A 19,377-nucleotide genomic window follows, 5' to 3' on the forward strand; every position below is an offset into this window, starting at 1 on the left:
GGTTACTAGCCAATGGAAACTTCATAGTTTTTTTCAGCTGTTTAGTTGTAGTTTAATTGTACTGTGTAGTATGTAGCTTTATAGTCATGGTACAGTAGTGTCTCGCTTATCCAACCTTCACTCATCCAACATTCTGTATTATCCAATGCAGTCTGCCTTTTAGTAGTCAGTGTTTTTGTAGTCAATGTTTTCAATACATTGAGATGTTTTGGTGCTAAATTCATAAATACAGTAATTACTACATAACGTTACTGTGTACTGAACTGCTTTTTCTGTCGATCTGTTGCAAAACATGATGTTTTGGTGCTTAATTTGTAAAATCGTAACGTAATTAGATGTTTAATAGGCTTTTTCTTAATCCCTCCTTCTTATCCAACATTTTCACCTATCCAACGTTCTGCCAGCCCATTTATGTTGGATAAACACGACTCTACTGTAATTTCAAATGTGTAAAATGCCTGTGTTTTATTTTGTGTTTTTCTTGAATAAAAGTCATATAAAAGAAAATTAGTTTGGTGAGATAAAGTCTTAGAAGTCAAGGAATGACCCACAGAGAAAAAGAGGATACTAGCCTATGCTCTTAAATGATCCAAAGCATATTATTTTAAATATATCAGATAGAGAAAAGCAACAGGGATGCATTGCTTAAAGGGAGCCAACCACTAGAAGAGAAACAAGACTGTAGCGAATGAAAACATTCTAATTATTCCTTGATTCCCAAATACTTTGTACTTTCCGCATTGCTTTTGAGGTCCAGTCAGATGGTCTTGCTCTACCGGACAGGAGAGAATCAGTTCAGTAGTCTCTATTCCTCAAGACATCTAATTCTGCATAGTTTTGAATATGTATTTGCTATGCTATCAATAAGGCTTGCACTATGTCCTTTTTAATTCACACAGCTTGCTCTGAAACATCAGAACATATTAACATATTCTGTCTTACTAGATGCATAACAAAATGTACCTGAACAGCATCTTCAGCATTTCCTAAGCATTTATGAATGGCACCAAGCAGCAGATTCTTCAAACCAACAACAGCAGAATCATCGACTTCTTGGCAAGCTTTATTGGGACACAAAGTAAGACTAGGATGAAATGTTTATTTTTTTGAAAAAAAATAAGAGTCATTATTTCTTCTTCCTAAGCCCCATCCCATAATCTTTCATATTTGAACTATGATGCTTTAAACTGATACTGGCCAATTTAAGAAAAGAAAGCCTTTTCTCCAATCACTGCTTCATTCACCTTCCAATTCTCTCTAATTCAACCAAGAGCTGGACAAAGAGGGCAAATCTGACCCCCCCTCCCAATCATCAATTCTGTACAGAAAAAAGTCAGACAAACTATAGCTGGAAGCAAATAACTGACTTTATCACACAGAGAACACACATCTTATATGCGAACAGTAGTTCCAACTCAAAAATTAGTTACAGGATATAACCTGGGCTTGCACAAATTAAGCTGAAATTAGAAATATAAAAATCTTACCAATACTTACATTAGAATTTACAAAAAAATTAAGTAAAGAGTAAAATACATGGGGATTTAGAATGAATCCATAAGCACAAAGGAAATGCAAGAAAAGGTTACCAAAACAGACTAATTGCATGTGATACAGGGATGTTGCCCTTCAGGTGTTGGTGAACTACAACTCATAGCACCCCTCACTTTAGGCTATCCTAGGTAAGACTGATGGGAGTGGCAGCTCAACAACATTAGGTGGGCCACAGTTTTATCCACCAAAGAAGAAAAGACTGGACACACACATACATATGCATACAAGGCAGAAAATTTGCACTGTTGCAAGTGTTTTTGAAATTTATCTATAGCTTTGGTGCTGACCTTTCAAAACAGTTTAGGATGAGTTTCTCAGAAACCATTCACTTCCCTATAATCTTATCCCGCTTTTACATTTGGCTCTGGAAAGCCTGCTCTAATAAACTCACAAGAAAGGAGAAAGACAGGGACATCTTGCTAATGGTACTGAGACTGGAGAATTTACCTTTACTGTGCTTCCTGCCTGTTTTTACTTAAAAAAAAAATCCAGTCAGCTTTTAATGTATGTTTTGCTGCTTTAAATTTTAATATGATTTAATTAAGTTTGATACTACTGTTTATTAATATTTCAGTTGCTGTTATTTAAACACTGATAAATAGTTTTCAGTTTCCCTTTTTTATTCAACTATATTATCTTGTGAACTCCTTTGATATTTATTATCTTTCTTCTCTGTAAACAATCAGTCAATATTATTCTTTGCAAAATTACATCAAGACTTTTACAGGTCTGGCTGACAACCTCTTCTATCAGAAGCTTGGAGAGAGGAGGCCACTGGCCACTAACTATACTGATGCTAATTTCGATGCCAGGTATTTGGGAAAATTAAAGCTGACCTATTTTAGTAGTGGTTGCCAAGGAACAACTAACTGTTTTGCTGGTGTGCTGCTCCTTTCCACAACCCAACTGCACACACATTCCAACTGATCTGGTTTTTGCGTTTTGTATCTTAGAATTTAGATTTTGAGACGAGCCAGGAAGAGGGCTAGATCCAACAGTACTCCATATTGGATAACTATAGTACCTCTCAGGATAGTGAGAATATTCTCAGTGGGGTCTCAATGGATCAACAAGCTAGGAAGTACTTTATGATAGGGCAGTTTAAAACAGTGATTCCCAAAGTGGGCGCTACCACCCCCTGGTGGGTGCTGCAGCGATCCAGGGGGGCCATGATGGCACCTATTAGGACATGGGGGTGGGGCCAGGGGAGGGGCAGGGCCTCTTTCCAAGTGCTGGAGACAGGGCTGAGCACCTGAGGCGCCTGTTAGGACACAGGGGAGGAGCTAGAGGAGTGGGTGTGGCTTCTTCCCGAGACAGGGGTGAGAATCTATACCTCTCCTGAGGCGCCTGTTAGGACACAGAGGGCAGAGCTAGGGAAGGGGACAGGGCCTCCTTCCAAAAGCCCGAGACAGGGCTGAGCCTCTCCTGAGAGGCCTTTTAGGACTAAAGGGCGGGGCCTCAGATGGTTGAGGGGCCGAATTATCATTTGGAAAAAAAACCTGAACTAATTCCTATGCACACTGCACATGTCTTATTAGTAGTGCAAAAAAACAAAAACAAAAAAAAAACAACCAACACAACAACAATGAAGGAACAATACAATATTTTAAAATAAAAACAGTTTTAACCAATATAAGCGTATCAGGATTTCAATGGGAAGTGTGGGCTTGCTTCTGGCCACTGAGATAGTCAAGTTAATTAGGATTGTAGTTGTTGTGTGCCTTCAAGTCATTTCAGAATTTGGGCAAGCCTATGTCTAAAACTGAGGGCGGGGGGCAGGTAAATGACCTTGGAGGGCCGCATCCGGCCCTCGGGCCTTAGTTTGGGGACCCCTGGTATAGAGGGTCAGCCCCATCAGGCACTTGGGAAGAGGCCCCGCCTCCTCCTCTAGTCCTGCCCCTGTTTCCTGGCAGTTGCCGCAGGACAGGGATAGAAGCTCAGCCCTGCCTCAGAGCTTGTAACTCCGCCTATCCCAATCCTGGCCGCTCATTTGTGGCCCCACCCACCTCCCCCTTCCAGCCCTGCATCTTGGACTAGGGCAGAGGCTCAGCCCCGCCCTATTGAGCAGGAGCCACGGCCACCTCTCTAAGCCACGTCCCCTTTCGAGAGGGTGCTGAGTAATACTTTTTCTGGAAAGGGGTCAGTAGGCCAAATAAGTTTGGGAACCACTAGTTTAAAAGATTAACTACATGCACAATAGCAAAAAACTTTCAAAATGATGTGGTCAACATTCTTACGTAAATCTTTAATGTGACCACTCTGCAGATACATAGTAATAAGGCTATTTTAAAATGCCCTTTCCAATTCTGAGTTTTCAAGCTAGTGTGTGCACCACTCATTTGGTCCTTGAATCGTTTTGTGAGAAGTCTCAGAAAGGGGACACCAGCCATGGTTAAGAAAAATACATTTTCTGGTTTGGGAGGAGAAATTAACTCCAAAAGAAAGAGTGCAGGGCTTACTGTAGAGCTGCAACATACATTTAAGATTTGAAAGCAAGATTAGCTGGCTCTCATCCTATTTCCTTTATCTACCCACTCACTTTCCTCTATCAGTTCTATGGGCATCAAACATACAGACAGAAGCAAAATGTCTCTATATTCACACGTATTTTGCATAGAAGGTAAACAAATCATATTGCCAAAGCCATAAAGCACAATAAATACACTAAGTTTGGAATCAAACCAATGATCTGGGTAGATAGGGGTAAACTTTCCTGCTCAGTTCCTTCCCATAGCAATCCCTCCATCCCCTGAAAATGCAACACAAGATGGAGCTGGACTGAGAGGGATGAACTGCCATGGGGGTGGGAGGAGGACTGCTCCAAAATCAAACAGATGGATATTACACAAGCAGAGCTATTCCATTATCTGAAAAAAGACTATGGGCTCAACTCTATACTTGGCTAACAGGATCACCAAAAATCTTTCTGAACAGGTGGAGGCAGAAAGTACTTAAAACTTCACAATCTGGCTTGAAATATTTATCCAATTCCTAGTAGCAACTGTTTTAAAGACATGAATTTCTTTTTTCTCACTCATTAGATGAGTAACTCAATTTCTGTCTTTAGAGTGGAACAAATGTTAATGACAGAAAATGTGTTGATTGAGAAAAGAAACAAGGAGGGGGTGCAAAAGATAAAGAGACAGAAAGTCACATCTTGTACCTTGACTCATGTGCTGTAAGTTGGTGAAGGAACAGTTTGGAAGAGCTTTCCATAAATACAGTACTTCAATGGATGCCAATATACAGAGCTGTTTGGTTGGTTTTTGCTTCCTAAATCGATCTGCCTGCAAAGAGTACAAACTGTTATTTTTTTTCTCTCCATCAAAGTCAAGGACAAGATGCTTTCATTGTGGTCACGTAAATTAAAGGTTTCAAGTAATACAACAGGGAAAGATGAAGACGTTTGATAAGATTATAGTTAAAAGCAGCATACATAAAAGTACAGTCATAAATATCTAACAACCAAATGTCACATATAGTGTACCCTTCACCTTGACAGGTGTTTGGGGGCCTGCTATTCAAGGATAGTACTAATTTGAAATAAATAACTTTAAATACAATTTGGGGATCTACAAAAGGTGACAACAATTTTCTTTTTCACCTTAATTCCTCCTGATTTTCCATAGCTCAGTATCATGGCTGGCCTTCCGCCCTAAACACTAGAAGATGACTGCTATGTAACTAGGATGATAGAAATATAACATGAAATAGAGAATTTATGCTTGTCACATACATTCACACATACAAGTGCTCAACTGACAGATACTGTAACTTGTTAGAAATCAGATGGACCAATTCCTTTTCCTCTCCATTTTTGCTCCCCTCTAAAACTGATGCATTCAGCTATGGGTATAACAGCTAGATTCACACAGCCTGCCAGGCTTCTGATCTCTTTTAAGGCAAGTACTACTTAGCTAACCATGTTAACTAGTAAAGATTGATTCAGACTATAGAGCTTCTTCCTTGTGCGGAAATTCATATGAAACAAACAGATCAATAACATGACTTGACTGTAGATCTGCAATATGTCATACTCATACAGTATTTTTCAACCTTGAATCTGAGATGTAACAGCCTGCAACTTTCTTATTTCTGCACACAGATAGGAACCTATATGGAATTAAAAGACTTTCCTACATGAATCAAGATGCGGAGTCCACAAAATGTCTAATTACTATAGTAAAACCCACATTTCTTATGCAATCACTAGGATGTCCAGCAGGATGGTAACATGTCCGGGCATTCCCTGGGCAACGTCTCTGTAGACGGCTGGTTCTCTCACACCAGAAGTGACGAGTTTCAATTCGCTTCTGACATGATAAAAAACTAGGACATCAAACAAGCATGTCTATGGGTTGCTTTGAGTTTTCCGGGCTGTATGGCCATGTTACAGAAGCATTATCTCCTGTTGTTTCACCCATATCTATGGCAGGCACTCTCAGAGGTTGTGAGGTCTGTTGGAAACTAGGCAAGTGGGGTTTATGTATCTGTGGAATGTCCAGGATGGGAAAAAGAACTCGTCTATTTGAGGGAAGTGTGAATGTAGCAATTGATCACCTTGATTAGCATTTAATGGCCTTGCAGATTCAAAGCCTGGCTGCTTCCTGCCTGATGGAATCCTTTTGTTGGGAGGTATTAGCTGGCTCAGATTGTTTATTGTCTGGAATTCCCCCGTTTTCAGAGTGTTGTTCTTTATTTACTGTCCTGATTTTAGATTTATTAAAATACTGGTAGCCAGATTTTGTTCATTTTCATGATTTCCTCCTGTCTGTTGAAATTGTCAACATGCTTGTGGATTTCAATGGCTTATCTGTGTAGTCTGACATGGTGGTTGTTAGAGTGGTCCAGCATTTCTGTGTTATCAAATAATATGCTGTATACATGTTGGTTCATCAAGTGCTCTGCTATGGCTGACTTCTCTGGTTGAATTAGACATGCTAATCTAACTCGGAATTAGCCAGCCTGGAAAATTCACAGCAACCCAGTGATTCCGGCCATGAAAGCCTTCGACAACACATTGAGCATGTTTATACTGCGCTCACTATGTGGACCAAACTCCTATTTATACAGCACACTTCTCTGAAGGTACGAAGGTTGGATTAGATGGCAATATTTCTTCATAAAAAAGGAAAGGCGCTCAACTAACAGGAGGACTGCAAAGAGTCCACTTAAAACAGGTTTAACGTCACCATCAGCAGTGCTATAGGTCTAGGTAAGCTGCACAACAGGTAGATCCCAAAACTGATATTCCAAAGTGGGGCAAGGTAGATCCACAGGGCCCAAAGCCCCTTCATTTACAGGTGAAGCCCAAGGATCTATCCGCAAACCTGACAAAAGTATCTCAGACAGAATAACGCTACCCAAATACCTTCCACCATAACAAGTGCAAACCAGTAGGGCTTTGAACAAAGTGGACAACCCATTTAGTCCATACTCAAGAGTGCCTTATGTCCCAATTTATGATCGATTATGACCCTGACAGTGCACCCTCCCCCCCACGTGCAGAGGAGGAAAGAAACCTAATTAGCTGTCAATAAAGGAAAGCTTGTGGGATAAATCGCCTCTCCATTTTGGAGACCTCAGGTGTGCTAGCTGCGAGATCCTTAACCTTCACTCAAATGCGTTCAGTTCCTCAGACAAAACCACCTGTTGCTTGAAATGAGTGTTACTAAGATCCCAACAATTAGCATTTGAGATATTATCCAACAATTGGGCTACATGTTTAACAGGCTCAGAAAAAGTGTTAATCTGGCAACAGTTGTTCAAAAGGCATGAATACAGATGATCATCATTATCACAATACTAAGTTAACTTGACATGTTAAGCAGACCTTTTTGACTGAAAACTGCTCAATTTGATTGTTTTTTCTTTTAAAGAGCTTCTGAACTTCCTTGAAAACACTCTGCGCACCATTCACGTCACCAGTGGCACCTTGACACACTACAATAAAACAAAACAAAATGTTTCTTCTATTAGAGGTCCCAACATCTTCAGTCACCATTTTGTGTCCAATAAACTCCAACATAACTTTACTAAATTTTAGTATGAACATTTAATTACTTTCCTTTCTTGCCTCACAATTTTGGTATAATGCCTATCTGACTGTAAGCCCTGCATTTAAGTACTTTTAATTTTTTCTAAGGCTTTGCAAGGTAGACAGATTTAAGCAACATACACACACACACACACACACACACACACATATATATATTCGGAAGCGACATAGGACATTATGTGGGTAAAATAATACTTATAACTTTGATCAAATTAGCAGTAAATAGGGGTAGGGTAAAGGTAAAGGTTTTCCCCTAACATTAAGTCTAGTCGTGTCCAACTCTGAAGGTTGGTGCTCACCTCCATTTCTAAGCCGAAGAGCCAGCATTGTCATCACCTTCCTGCCAGAACAGTACCTATTAATCTACTCATATTTGCATATTTTCGAACTGCTAGGTTGACAGAAGCTGGGACTAACAGCAGGAGCTCACCCTTGCATCACCGGGGGCTCCAAATAGGGGTGCACATAAAATAATAATTTGACATTGTTACATTCCTGTTGTGATTAGTTAATCTACAGCAAATTTTCTTTGCTGAAATTTACTAGTACCGTACACCACTTCAGTCCATTCAGTCATTGATTCAGTCACAAATATGAACATCCTAATCACATAATGATACTTCCCTGCTGTTAAATAGGCATAGTAGCACTGGGACCATCTTGATTCATTTTTCAGACGCTCGAAAGATTCAAATGCATCCTTGAAATTCATTTCAATCATGCTACACCATCCTATGAGAACAAGCAAAACATTTTTAAACACAAAAATTGAAAGGATTATATGTTGTATTAGTACAGTTTCTGCACAACAAAGAGGGGTACAAGCACCTGGAGAGATTGCACCTCCCAGTGAATAAATCCTGAACATTCAGTACTCAAATGCACATTTAAACAATGGGTTGGATTTGTGGGTTGCAAAAGGGGATAGACTTGTGGACAGAATCACTGCATTTTTAATGCCAGAATAACTTCCTAAAACCTAGGAAATACTATATTTTTATCAAATTATATACCTATATTTACATACATAAGTCTAAATGAAATTGCATCAGAAACAGTTCATGCACTGTGAGAAACTATAAGATTCTTTTGATAAAAATGCTTTCCAAAGTTGAATGGGGGAAAAATATCAATTTAACATTTACTGACTTGTCTATACTATGCATGCAGTTACGTGGTTAGTAACCACACATATCCATGAAGTTATGCTTATAAAGCATGGTTAACAGGTAGGTTGACTATTTATCACTTCCTGTATCCATCTGCCACTATAGATCCATTGGTGATGGACTTTAGCATACAACTGCACGTATATCCCATAAGTAAGTTCATCAAAGGCAACTGGCTGACAACCATACAAACACTAGATTAGATAATACCTTATCTGATCTAGCATAGCTCTTATTATGTTTTTGATTTTCTAGAGGTCAGATTAAAAGTTATCATACTTTGAATAGAGACAGTGAAATCAATGGGATTTAATTTTGTTCTGACATATGTTAAGTTCCATTGATTTTAGTATGCTTGTTCTAAGGATGACTGAATCCAACTCAGATATGCTTTCCATAGAATGCTGTGACTTTTTTGGGCTTTATGGCCATGTTCCAGAAACATTCTCCCTGACATTTTGCCCACATCTATGGCAGGCATCCTCAGATGTTGTGAGATCTCTTTTGTGTGTGTGTGTGTGTGTGTCAGGAGTGACTTGAGAAACTGCAAGTCGCTTCTGGTGTGAAAGAATTGGCTGTCTGCAAGGACGTTACCCAGGGGACGTCTGGATGTTTGATGTTTTACCATCCTTGTGGGAAGCTTTCCTCATGTCCCTGCATGGGAAGTTGGAGCTGCCAGAGGGAGCCTATCTGCGCTCTCCCCTGATTCAAACCGACAACCTTCAGGTCAGCAATGCAACCTTCAAGTCAGCAGACCTGCCAGCACAAGGGTTTAACTCATTGCGCCACCGGGAGCCCCTGGTGAGGTCAGTAGGAAACTAGGCAAGTGGGGTTTATATATCTGTGGGGTGTCCAGGTGGAAGAAAGCACTGTTGTCTGTTTGAGGCAAGTGTGAATGTTGCAATTGGTCACCTTGATTAGCATTGAATAGCCTTGTGGCTTCAAAGTCTGGCTGCTCCCTGCCTGAGTGAATCATTTGTTGGGCAGTGTTAGCTGATGCTGATTGTTTCCTATCTGGAATTCCCATTTTCTGACTGTTGTTCTTTATTTAAGAGAATATTATGTACATAGTATGCTGATCTATATATCTATGAATAGATACATACATTTTTATCTCACAGCTACATGCTTAGTTTCATGACATTAAATTTTGAAGTAGGTGTGTTAGTTGAGGAAATGAGCACATACTTCAAAAAATCTTTAGGTACCAATAGAAAATTAAACATTTTATTCATCATATAAAAGCCATGAAGTTATTCCATATAGGGAAAATGCAGTGTTTTCAATGGATAAGGATATATGAATATAATGTGTGGTACACATTCAATGTTTTCTCTTCAGGTATTAGTAACAACGGTTAAATGGATCAGAAAGAAAAGTTATTAGTATTATTATATACCAATTTCATATAGGCAGACATGCTGAATCTCTCTCTGATCAGTTGCAAGTTCCAAAGCAGTATGAAAGGATGTCAAGGCACTGTTGATCTGACACTACAGAGAGAAAAACAAGCCTAGCATCAAAATGAGAAGGCAAATAAAATACAAATTTATCACTAACATCCAGAAAAGCTTGATAAATATAAAAGAGAGGAAATGCAATTATAACTACTATGATGTCCATGTAACACAGTACTGCCATAGTTCTCTGGAAAAAAAAAAAATGCCTGGAAAAGTGCCATTTACTTAAGAGTGAATACAGTCCAGAACAGAACAAATGTGGTAGTGTGTTTTATTTTATTTAAAGGCAGAATGAACCATATCAAAGAACGTCATACTAGATTTATGTAGCTCTATAGCAGCTTTTGCCAACCTTGTGTCCTCAAGATGTGCTGGACTGTCAGGATCCGTGTACACATCTGGAAGGAACCAGCTATACAAAACTAGTGCTAAAGTGGTGAAGAAAAATCCCAGGTATCTTTAACTACTTTTCATTCAGTTTCTAAGAACTACAATTAGTGATACATTTTAAAATAGGAGCAATTAGAGACCTCTAGATTTTTCCCCTCTACAACACCCAGTAGCATTAATCAGTATAGCTAATGATGAGGGGCTGTGTAAGTTGAACTTAAAATAAAATCTGAATTACTTGAATTGGCCACCCTTGGAGTGGCTAACTTTAAGTAGCAAAGAATATCAGCAGAGATAAAGATGTGATACTTTGCAGCAAAAGGCTCAAAGACCAATCTTAAAGCATGAAATCCCACAGGTTATAAATTTGAGAGTTTGTTTTAGCAAAATTAGCTCATACCACTCTTAAGTACAAAGGACCAAGATGCCCTTTTGTGTCTAAACAGTCATCCAATTTCAAGCCCCTCTGACATAAGAGCAACAAAACAATGTAGCCAGAAGGACAAGAATGCTTCACACTTTTCTCTGACCCTCACTCATTTTCTGGATTGAAAGTCACTGGGTTAAATCCTTCACTGTGCGGCTTTCCCTTCTACATTAGTCCTCTGAGCTGTCTGAAAACCAGTTCCAAAGGGTTTCCAAGTTCTCCAAGGTACTATATGTCATCACATAATAGTCACACTTTTTCCTCCTTTTTCAGAAAAGAGGCGTGAAACTACTATGTGAAGAAAGAACTTTTTTTTGTTCCAAAACAGTAATATTATATTAAAACAATGTTAAAAAAACAACTTGGGAACATATCCAAGGATGTCCAAGACCCCATCACCTGCCTACCCAAAGATCCTCCCTCCTTCCTATCCACTCACCCACCCACCCTGTTATGGTTGAGCCTTCTGGCTCCGGTACTAGGAGACGGGGTCGTAAGACTCCTCGAGAGTCAGACTCTTTTGAGGAGCGTGAAAGGAAACGGCTCCGGGACTTATTTGCAGAACCAACAGATGAAGACTCATTTGAGGGTTTTACCGAGGGAATGGAGGAAGAGATGGTTAGCTCAGAGGAGGATGACATGGAGTGGACTCGTGTGAGGGAGGATTTGGGTGTCACCGGCAATGATAGCATGGGAGGCGATTGGCGGGTTGCAGGATCAGACCCATGGACGGGCTGGAGGGATGGAGCGGGATCCACAGCTGGGGATGCTGTGGGGCATAGTCAAAGGTGTTTTAGCTCTGATGAGGATGATGATGATGAGGCACCTGGAATTAGGATAGCAGCTGACAGCGATGAGGAGTTATGAACTGGGATAAAATGGGGTTTAGGATCAATGGCTAATTGCGTTGGGCAAGGTAATCTGGACGAACGCTTGGGCTCTTGTTGGGGAACTTCCTGAAGACGGGTGTGATTCGTTGCTGGATACGTAAGTTACCAAGGACACTGGGCATAGACGGCGGGAGGAACTGTGTGGGGTTTTTCTGTGCAACTTGTGTTTAATCTTGATAGCTTGGACCTCCGTCGTCTTTTTGACGGACATTAATTACCTACTCTGGATTGACGCTGGACTGACTGACTGACTACGACCTCGGACTATCCCTTCTGTGGCTTTCGGTGGAACTTGTGGAACTTTAGACGTCTGCACTTGGCTTTCGACCTTGGACCGGATTGGGACCCTGCTGACCGCCGTTACCCTGATTGATGTGCCTGGACCCGGATTTCGCTCGTTGCACGGAGGAGTAAACAGCCTGAGTTACTCATCTGTAGCTTTTGAGTAGCAGAGAGGAATCTGCTGCCAGCTTTTTGTGTTCATTTTGACCTTTGTTTACCAACTTTTGTTTGTTTAAATTGCCAGGCTGAAGTAAGCACTTTTGATTTAATCCGGATTAAACTCCTGTTTAATCCGGTTTATCCTTTCGAACCGTTTTAGTTCAAACGGAGCTGTTTCTGTTACTTTCACACTGAAGACAAGTGTTTGCCTAGTCCTTTGTTTCCTACGGGCATTTTTTTAGTTCTGTAACTTCAATAAACTGTGTTGTACTCTATTTGGTGGCGTTCTGTCTTTGACACACCCACTCACACAAGCACTCACTCACTCATGCATCTCTCAGTCGCCCATCCATTCCCTGAACACCTCCTTCCAAGAATGCTGCTTCAAGTGACATTTCTGGAAGTGGATGGTCAATGAATGGATGGACAATCCAGTGAGAGTGGGCTTGTGGGTGAGTGTGCAGCTGGGTGAGTGAGTGAGTGAAGACAGTAGGTGAGTCTTTGGGCAGGTGAGCAGATAGGCGAGAGGATGGACCAGTAAATCACTATAACTCAAGGAAAACAGAAATACCACAACCAGGCCCCCAAAAATGGGGGCGCGGCTATTACGTGATGGTAACAGTTATGCAATGAAATACAGTACGTTTAAGTGGCACTTGTACAGAGTGTGTTGTAAAGAGAAGCACTTCCCCTTCCTGAGTACATTGAAGTGCATTGTGTCAACCACAAAAATCAAATATTGGATTTTGTCATAGGATTTTAAACTGTCAGTTCACTATTTCTCTTTCTTACATCCCCCAGAATTAAAACAATTAATCCAAAATAGTACAAAGTACAAACATTAAGGTGACTAGCAGTAAATATTTATACAAGATATCTAGATCTTTACTCACAAAAATACACACCAAAAAATTCTTAATCTTTTTTAATGAACCCCCTTCACCATCGCAAAGTCGGTATGTCAGCAATCTACTTTCAGTGCCTAGTAAACATCAAATATTATAATTGTGCTTTATAAAATGATTAGCTGCACCTGTTAATCAATAGTAAAGTAGTGCAGCTGATCATTTCAGTGCAAAATTACAAGCTTTTATCTCTTGATGCCATTAGCAGCAACAAATTAATTCTCAAGAGTGTCATTTTATTTTTGTTGGTGTTGTGTGCATTTCTGATTTATGACAACCCAAAGGAAAACACATCAAGAGGTTTTCTTGGCAAGATTTTTTCAGAGAGGGTTTGCCTTTGCTTTCTGCTGAGACTGAGAGAGTGTGGCTTGCCCAAGTTCGCCCAATGGGTTTCCATGGCCAAACAGGAATCAAACTCTGGTCCCCAGAATAGCAATCTAATGTTCAAACCATGCTGGCTTCTTGTTAGTCCTATACAATTTCAGAGCACTTCATATTTTCTCCCAACAGGAGGCAGGAAAGCAATGGATTAGCTGGAACAAACAGCAGAGTAACCAAACAGTGCCAATGGCAATATTCTATTTTGAAATCCAAAATTGCCTGCAGACTATTAACATCTATGAGCACTTAACATTATTTCTTTTAGAGAAAAAGCTCCATTTCATGTTTCACCACCTGAATGGTTAAGTGTACTGATTTTTTTTTTTAAAAAAACATCCTTTCCTTTAAAATTGTCACCATTCTTTTGAAACAGTTTTGATTTAACAGAAAGTACAGAATCATGAGAAAGGAAACCACAGTACCTCTAAACGCTGTATCCTTCCCTTAAAGAACATAAAGAGAGATGAGTTTGGATAAGCAGCTTCTTTTCTCTGAAGAATATCTTTTGCCTCTTGCAATCCTGCTTTGGTATCACTGCCATCCAAAGCGAAAAAGGGACGAACCACTGTGTGGTACCAGAGCAAGGCTAGTCTGAAAGGACATACACATAGACACACACAGAGATAATAACGTCAAATAATAACATAGGCAAAGATAATAACATCGGCTCATTCTATAATTCAGCAAGATTGACACATGTTGAGAGATCCAATTCCTCTCTTCCATGTCAGAGTAGTATTAAGTTTCCTATCTTAATCACAGTGAAAAGAGATGATATTTGAAATTTTTAAAAAGGCTTTCTAACATTACAATCCTGCAGAATCTCACACAGGCAGAAAAGGATTCTGCATGCTACCAGACGTGTTTAAATATTTCCCCCTACTTCTGGACAACTTATGCAAAATCCAAACCACTGCCCCCACCATCCTACTACAAGTATTTAAAACCAACTTCCAAGTTAGACACAAGAACAATTTCAACATAAAAACTTTCAGAACACCTCGGGTTGTGCCTAGACTTATTCCTACTGCTGTGCACAAAGATTTCTAGGAGTGTGGCCTAAGGCTACATGAGTACATAGCAGTCTGAAGCATTTATAATAGATATGTCCTATAGCAATGTATTGTTTTTCAAAACTTGCAGATGTAATTTTTCCTATAGTTAACTATTTAAACTATCTTATCTCTACAGTCAGCCCTGCTAAAGAAATTCTCTATTTTCTCAGTAGAGTCTTGAGCTAAAAAAACCTGAAAAAACAAAAGCACTTTGGAACATGTATTTATCTTCTGGCTTTAACTTTCTTTCCCCTCCATTCAGTATGGAGATTGATGTGAAGCCTTTCAACATCAACTCCCTTGCATTGCGTCCGAACTTAACTTAAGCAGGAAGTAAGGTGAACCACATTCATATAAAGCACGGGTCATCAAACTTTTTAAGCAGAGGGCTGGTACACAATCCTTCAGACTGCTGAGGGACCAAATTATCATTTGAAAAAAAATACAAATTCCTATGCACGCTGCACATGTCTTATTTGTAATGCAAAAACAACAACAGCAACAACAATAAAAGAATACAATATTTAAAAATAAAAACAATTTAAACCAACATAAACCTATCAGGATTTCAATGGGAAGTGTGGGCCTGCTTCTGGCTAATGAGATAGTCAAATTAATTAGGATTGTTGTTGTTGTGTGTCTTCAAGTCATTTCAGACTTTGGGCAAGCCTAAGTCTAAAACTGAGGGCAGGGGCTAGGTAAATTACCTTGGAGGGCCATGTGCAGCCTACAGGCCTTAGTTTGGGGACCCCCGATATAAAGGAATGGAAGAACACAGCAATCCACTTCAATGCTTTAGGATGGAGTTCTAATACCAGAACTAGTATGCAAGTTGTCAAAGGATGTGGGATGGATTTACTAAGTCTTCAATTCTCAACCATTTTTTTATATAACAAAAATAGAACATAGTTTGCAGTCAAAATATTTCTCCCTAGGCCACATTTTGGGAGGAACAGACTCCATTAATTAGAGTTTGAAGGATAATTTTTTACCACACGGTATTACATTTTATTGAAAAGACAAGAAGACTATATTTGCGTACAGTAATTATAAATACCCTACTCCATAGAAATGAACAGAGAAGCACAAATGCAAAAGTTCTACATACTGCTCATACTATGCTTTCACTCAAAGAATCTACATTTTGGGAACAGTATTTTACTACTGGTGCACACAAATATATATATATATATATATCAGCTTCGATTAGCTATGTCAAAAAAACAAAAAGGCTCAGAATGTCAGAATTCGTTTTCAATAAGATCTGAGGATACACCAGGCCACCACTAACCTAAAGGTCTCTTACTACAACCTCCAATTTTTTAAACCATGACACACCAAGAAAAAACTTGCCCTTAGTTTTACCTGCTGATGTTTCAACTAAAGAAGAACACAGTGCTTCTTAATTCATGTTGGCTTGCAGTTTACTTACTTTCAGTATTAAGTTATTACCAAAGCATTGCAATATAGCTACTCACGTAGCTAAAGGGGCCTTCATGTCCTTACTTTCACTTGCATACATCAGGGAAGAAAGCCCCTGCAGTCGGTCTCCAGGAAAACCCAGCAGGTTGATGATTTTGAGCAGGTTTGGGGGCACCATGGATATGCAAAGATGGAAAAGTCCATATCCAAAGCTAACAGCACCTTTCAGTCTGTTTAGTGAATCCTCCGTTACACCTTCTGCAGTAATATGATTATCATTTGCAGCATCAGAAGTCAAGGAATCTCGAGTTATCTTCTTTTGATATAATTCCTGAAGTGTATTAATATCTGTATAGCACTTATTGTAGATTTTCCAAGCTTTTCTAAGGATCCACCCACCTTTTATATATGCTAAAGAAAAAAAGATGAAGAATTCAGTCAAAGAGAAAAGCTTTTTCAAAATGAAGAAACTACAGTGTAATGATCCCAGAACTATGGCTGTTTGTAAACAAAAGCAGGAAATTGTTTGCTATCACTGAAAGGCAAGGGAAATTCCCAAGAAAAAAAGAACATTACAATTTATATTCACACTTAAAGTGTATATGCAATTCTCAAGACAGAAAATGAGTTATGCAATTTCTAAGTATATGGTATCACAAAGAAGAGGAGATTATCACTGACTTCCTGGGGAACATACCTAATGATGTGCATACACAGTGAGCCAGAAAAGGAAGAATACATGTGTTATGGTTGAGCCTTCTGGCTCCGATACTAGGAGACGGGGTCGTAAGACTCCTCGTGAGTCAGACTCTTTTGAGGAGCGTGAAAGGAAACGGCTCCGGGACTTATTTGCAGAACCAACAGATGAAGACTCATTTGAAGGTTTTACCGAGGGAATGGAGGAAGAAATGGTCAGCTCGGAGGAGGATGACATGGAGTGGACTCGTGTGAGGGAGGATTTGGGTGTCACCGGCAATGAAAGCATGGGAGGCGATTGGCGGGTTGCAGGATCAGACCCATGGACGGGCTGGAGGGATGGAGCGGGATCCACAGCTGGGGATGCTGTGGGGCGTAGTCAAAGGTGTTTTAGCTCTGATGAGGATGATGATGATGAGGCACCTGGGATTAGGATGGCAGCTGACAGCGATGATGAGCTTGAACTGGGATAAAATGGGGTTTAGGATCAATGTCTAATTGCGTTGGGCAAGGTAATCTGGACGAACGCTTGGGCTCTTGTTGGGGAACTTCCTGAAGACGGGTGTGATTCGTTGCTGGATACGTAAGTTACTAAGGACACTGGGCATAGACGGCGGGAGGTACTGTGTGGGGTTTTTCTGTGCAACTTGTGTTTAATCTTAATAGCTTGGACCTCCGTCGTCTTTTTGACGGACATTAATTACCTACTCTGGATTGACGCTGGACTGACTGACTTCGACCCCGGATTATCCCTTCTGTGGCTATCGGTGGGACTTGTGGAATTCTAGACATCTGCACTTGGCTTTCGACCTTGGACCAGATTGGGACCCTGCTGACTGCCGTTACCCTGATTGATGTGCCTGGACCCGGATTTCGCTCGTTGCACGGAGGAGTAAACAGCCTGATTTACTCATCTGTAGCTTTTGAGTAGCAGAGAGGAATCTGCTGCCAATTTATTGTGTTCATTCTGACCTTCTGTTAATCCTCTTTTGTTTGCTAAATTTGCAGGCTGAAGTAAGCACTTTTGATTTAATCCGGATTAAACTCCTGTTTAATCCGGTTTATCCTTTTTGAACTGTTTTAGTTCAAACGGAGCTGTTTTTGTTACTTTTCACACTGAAGTCAAGTGTTTGCCTAATCCTTGTTTCCTACGGGCATTTTCAGTTTTGTAACCTCAATAAACTGAGTTTTACTCTATTTGGTGGCGTTCTGTCTTTGACAACATAGGTGTAAATACTATTGGTTAATCCTAATTAGATGAACCCAACAAATCAACTGCTGGATGATGAGTCAACATATATTTCCACTGATGCAATGGGTCTACTTCAGATAGGATTAATAACAGGATTGAGGCCATAGTGTGCAAGGCTGTTACCCTAACTGATTACATTGGTTGGACTACTAAACTATGCTGTCCCACATATTCTGAAACATATGGAGAGTTTGAGGACATGGGCTGGGCCAAGATAGTTACAACTTTGGGGAAATGAAGCTGTGTATTAAAATAAAAGATTCAAGCCAACAGACATGATTCAGCTTTGTTAAGAGCTTAATGTTACTGCAAGACTGTGCAGCTTATGCACTTTCTGCTGCACCGCTTGTTTCGTAGGTATGTGGTTTACCACAAGGGAAGTGTTTATACAATTCTGTTCAGTAGTGCTGCTGTAAGCATGGAGGGAAGGGTTGATCATGGACACGCACAGAGAGACATGGACTGTACATCCACAACTAAAACCAAAGGCATGAGGATACATTTTAGAACAGGCCTTTATAAGTATATTATTTTTTAGCTAAATACTCACAATTATTATCAATAGAAATACACTTTTGTGATACCTTAAAGACTCATACATTTACTGAAGCTCTTGCAAACTGATATTACTGAGATATGTTTAAACTATTCCTACCAGCTAAAGTAACAATAAGTTCAGACCAACTGATTAATATTAAAAAGTTATATTCCTACAATGTTAACAGAAACAATGCACTAACAAGAGTGTGTGATGTTCCAAAAATGCACTGAAATCATCAATTCATACACACAACAGTATATAAAGGAAAAAGAAAATTTAGTTTTTCTTTTAGAAAGTTGACTCGGGAAGATACAGGAAAGAAAACAGTAAGCCATCAATCATCAAGCCAACTTCGATATCAAGATTTTGTACTTTCCCACATAGGAGAAAGTTGAGTAACAAACCCCATGAAAAAATAGTTTTATCAGTACTGGAAGGATTAACTCACCTGACAATTCTTGCTTTACAAAGCAGAGGACAGCAAGGTAAACCTGACAGTCTGCTACAATGATCTGCCTCTGCAATCGATCAATCATGGATGGGGCAGCCTTTCGGCCATCCTGTTTGAGAACCATGAAAGAAGGGAAGAAATACCACCATGAACCATAAATTCTCCTAAAGTACGCAATGTAGTGATCCTGGTCAACCTCAGAAGACATGAACAGGAAAAATGCTAACATAAAATGGAAACGAATACATAATTAAAAGCCTATTTCCATTCCAACCAAGGCTTCAA

At 39.8% G+C, this 19,377-nt stretch overlaps 1 protein-coding gene across 1 annotated transcript in view; it reads right to left on the reverse strand.

Moving 5' to 3' along the window:
- Window positions 1-19,377, reverse strand: part of ttc39c (tetratricopeptide repeat domain 39C) — a 75,915-nt gene that overhangs the window by 11,817 nt on the left and 44,721 nt on the right. Inside the window, exons 4-11 of the mRNA XM_008108630.3 lie at window positions 19,090-19,201; window positions 16,209-16,563; window positions 14,098-14,266; window positions 10,181-10,274; window positions 8,237-8,344; window positions 7,388-7,497; window positions 4,718-4,841; window positions 964-1,061 (exon numbers count right to left, since the gene is read on the reverse strand). Of these exons, the coding sequence (XP_008106837.1) occupies window positions 964-1,061; window positions 4,718-4,841; window positions 7,388-7,497; window positions 8,237-8,344; window positions 10,181-10,274; window positions 14,098-14,266; window positions 16,209-16,563; window positions 19,090-19,201 (1,170 nt within the window). The remainder of the gene's footprint in view (window positions 1-963; window positions 1,062-4,717; window positions 4,842-7,387; window positions 7,498-8,236; window positions 8,345-10,180; window positions 10,275-14,097; window positions 14,267-16,208; window positions 16,564-19,089; window positions 19,202-19,377) is intronic.

This window comes from Anolis carolinensis, chromosome 4, assembly GCF_035594765.1.
Source record: "Anolis carolinensis isolate JA03-04 chromosome 4, rAnoCar3.1.pri, whole genome shotgun sequence".
NCBI lineage: Eukaryota > Metazoa > Chordata > Lepidosauria > Squamata > Dactyloidae > Anolis > Anolis carolinensis.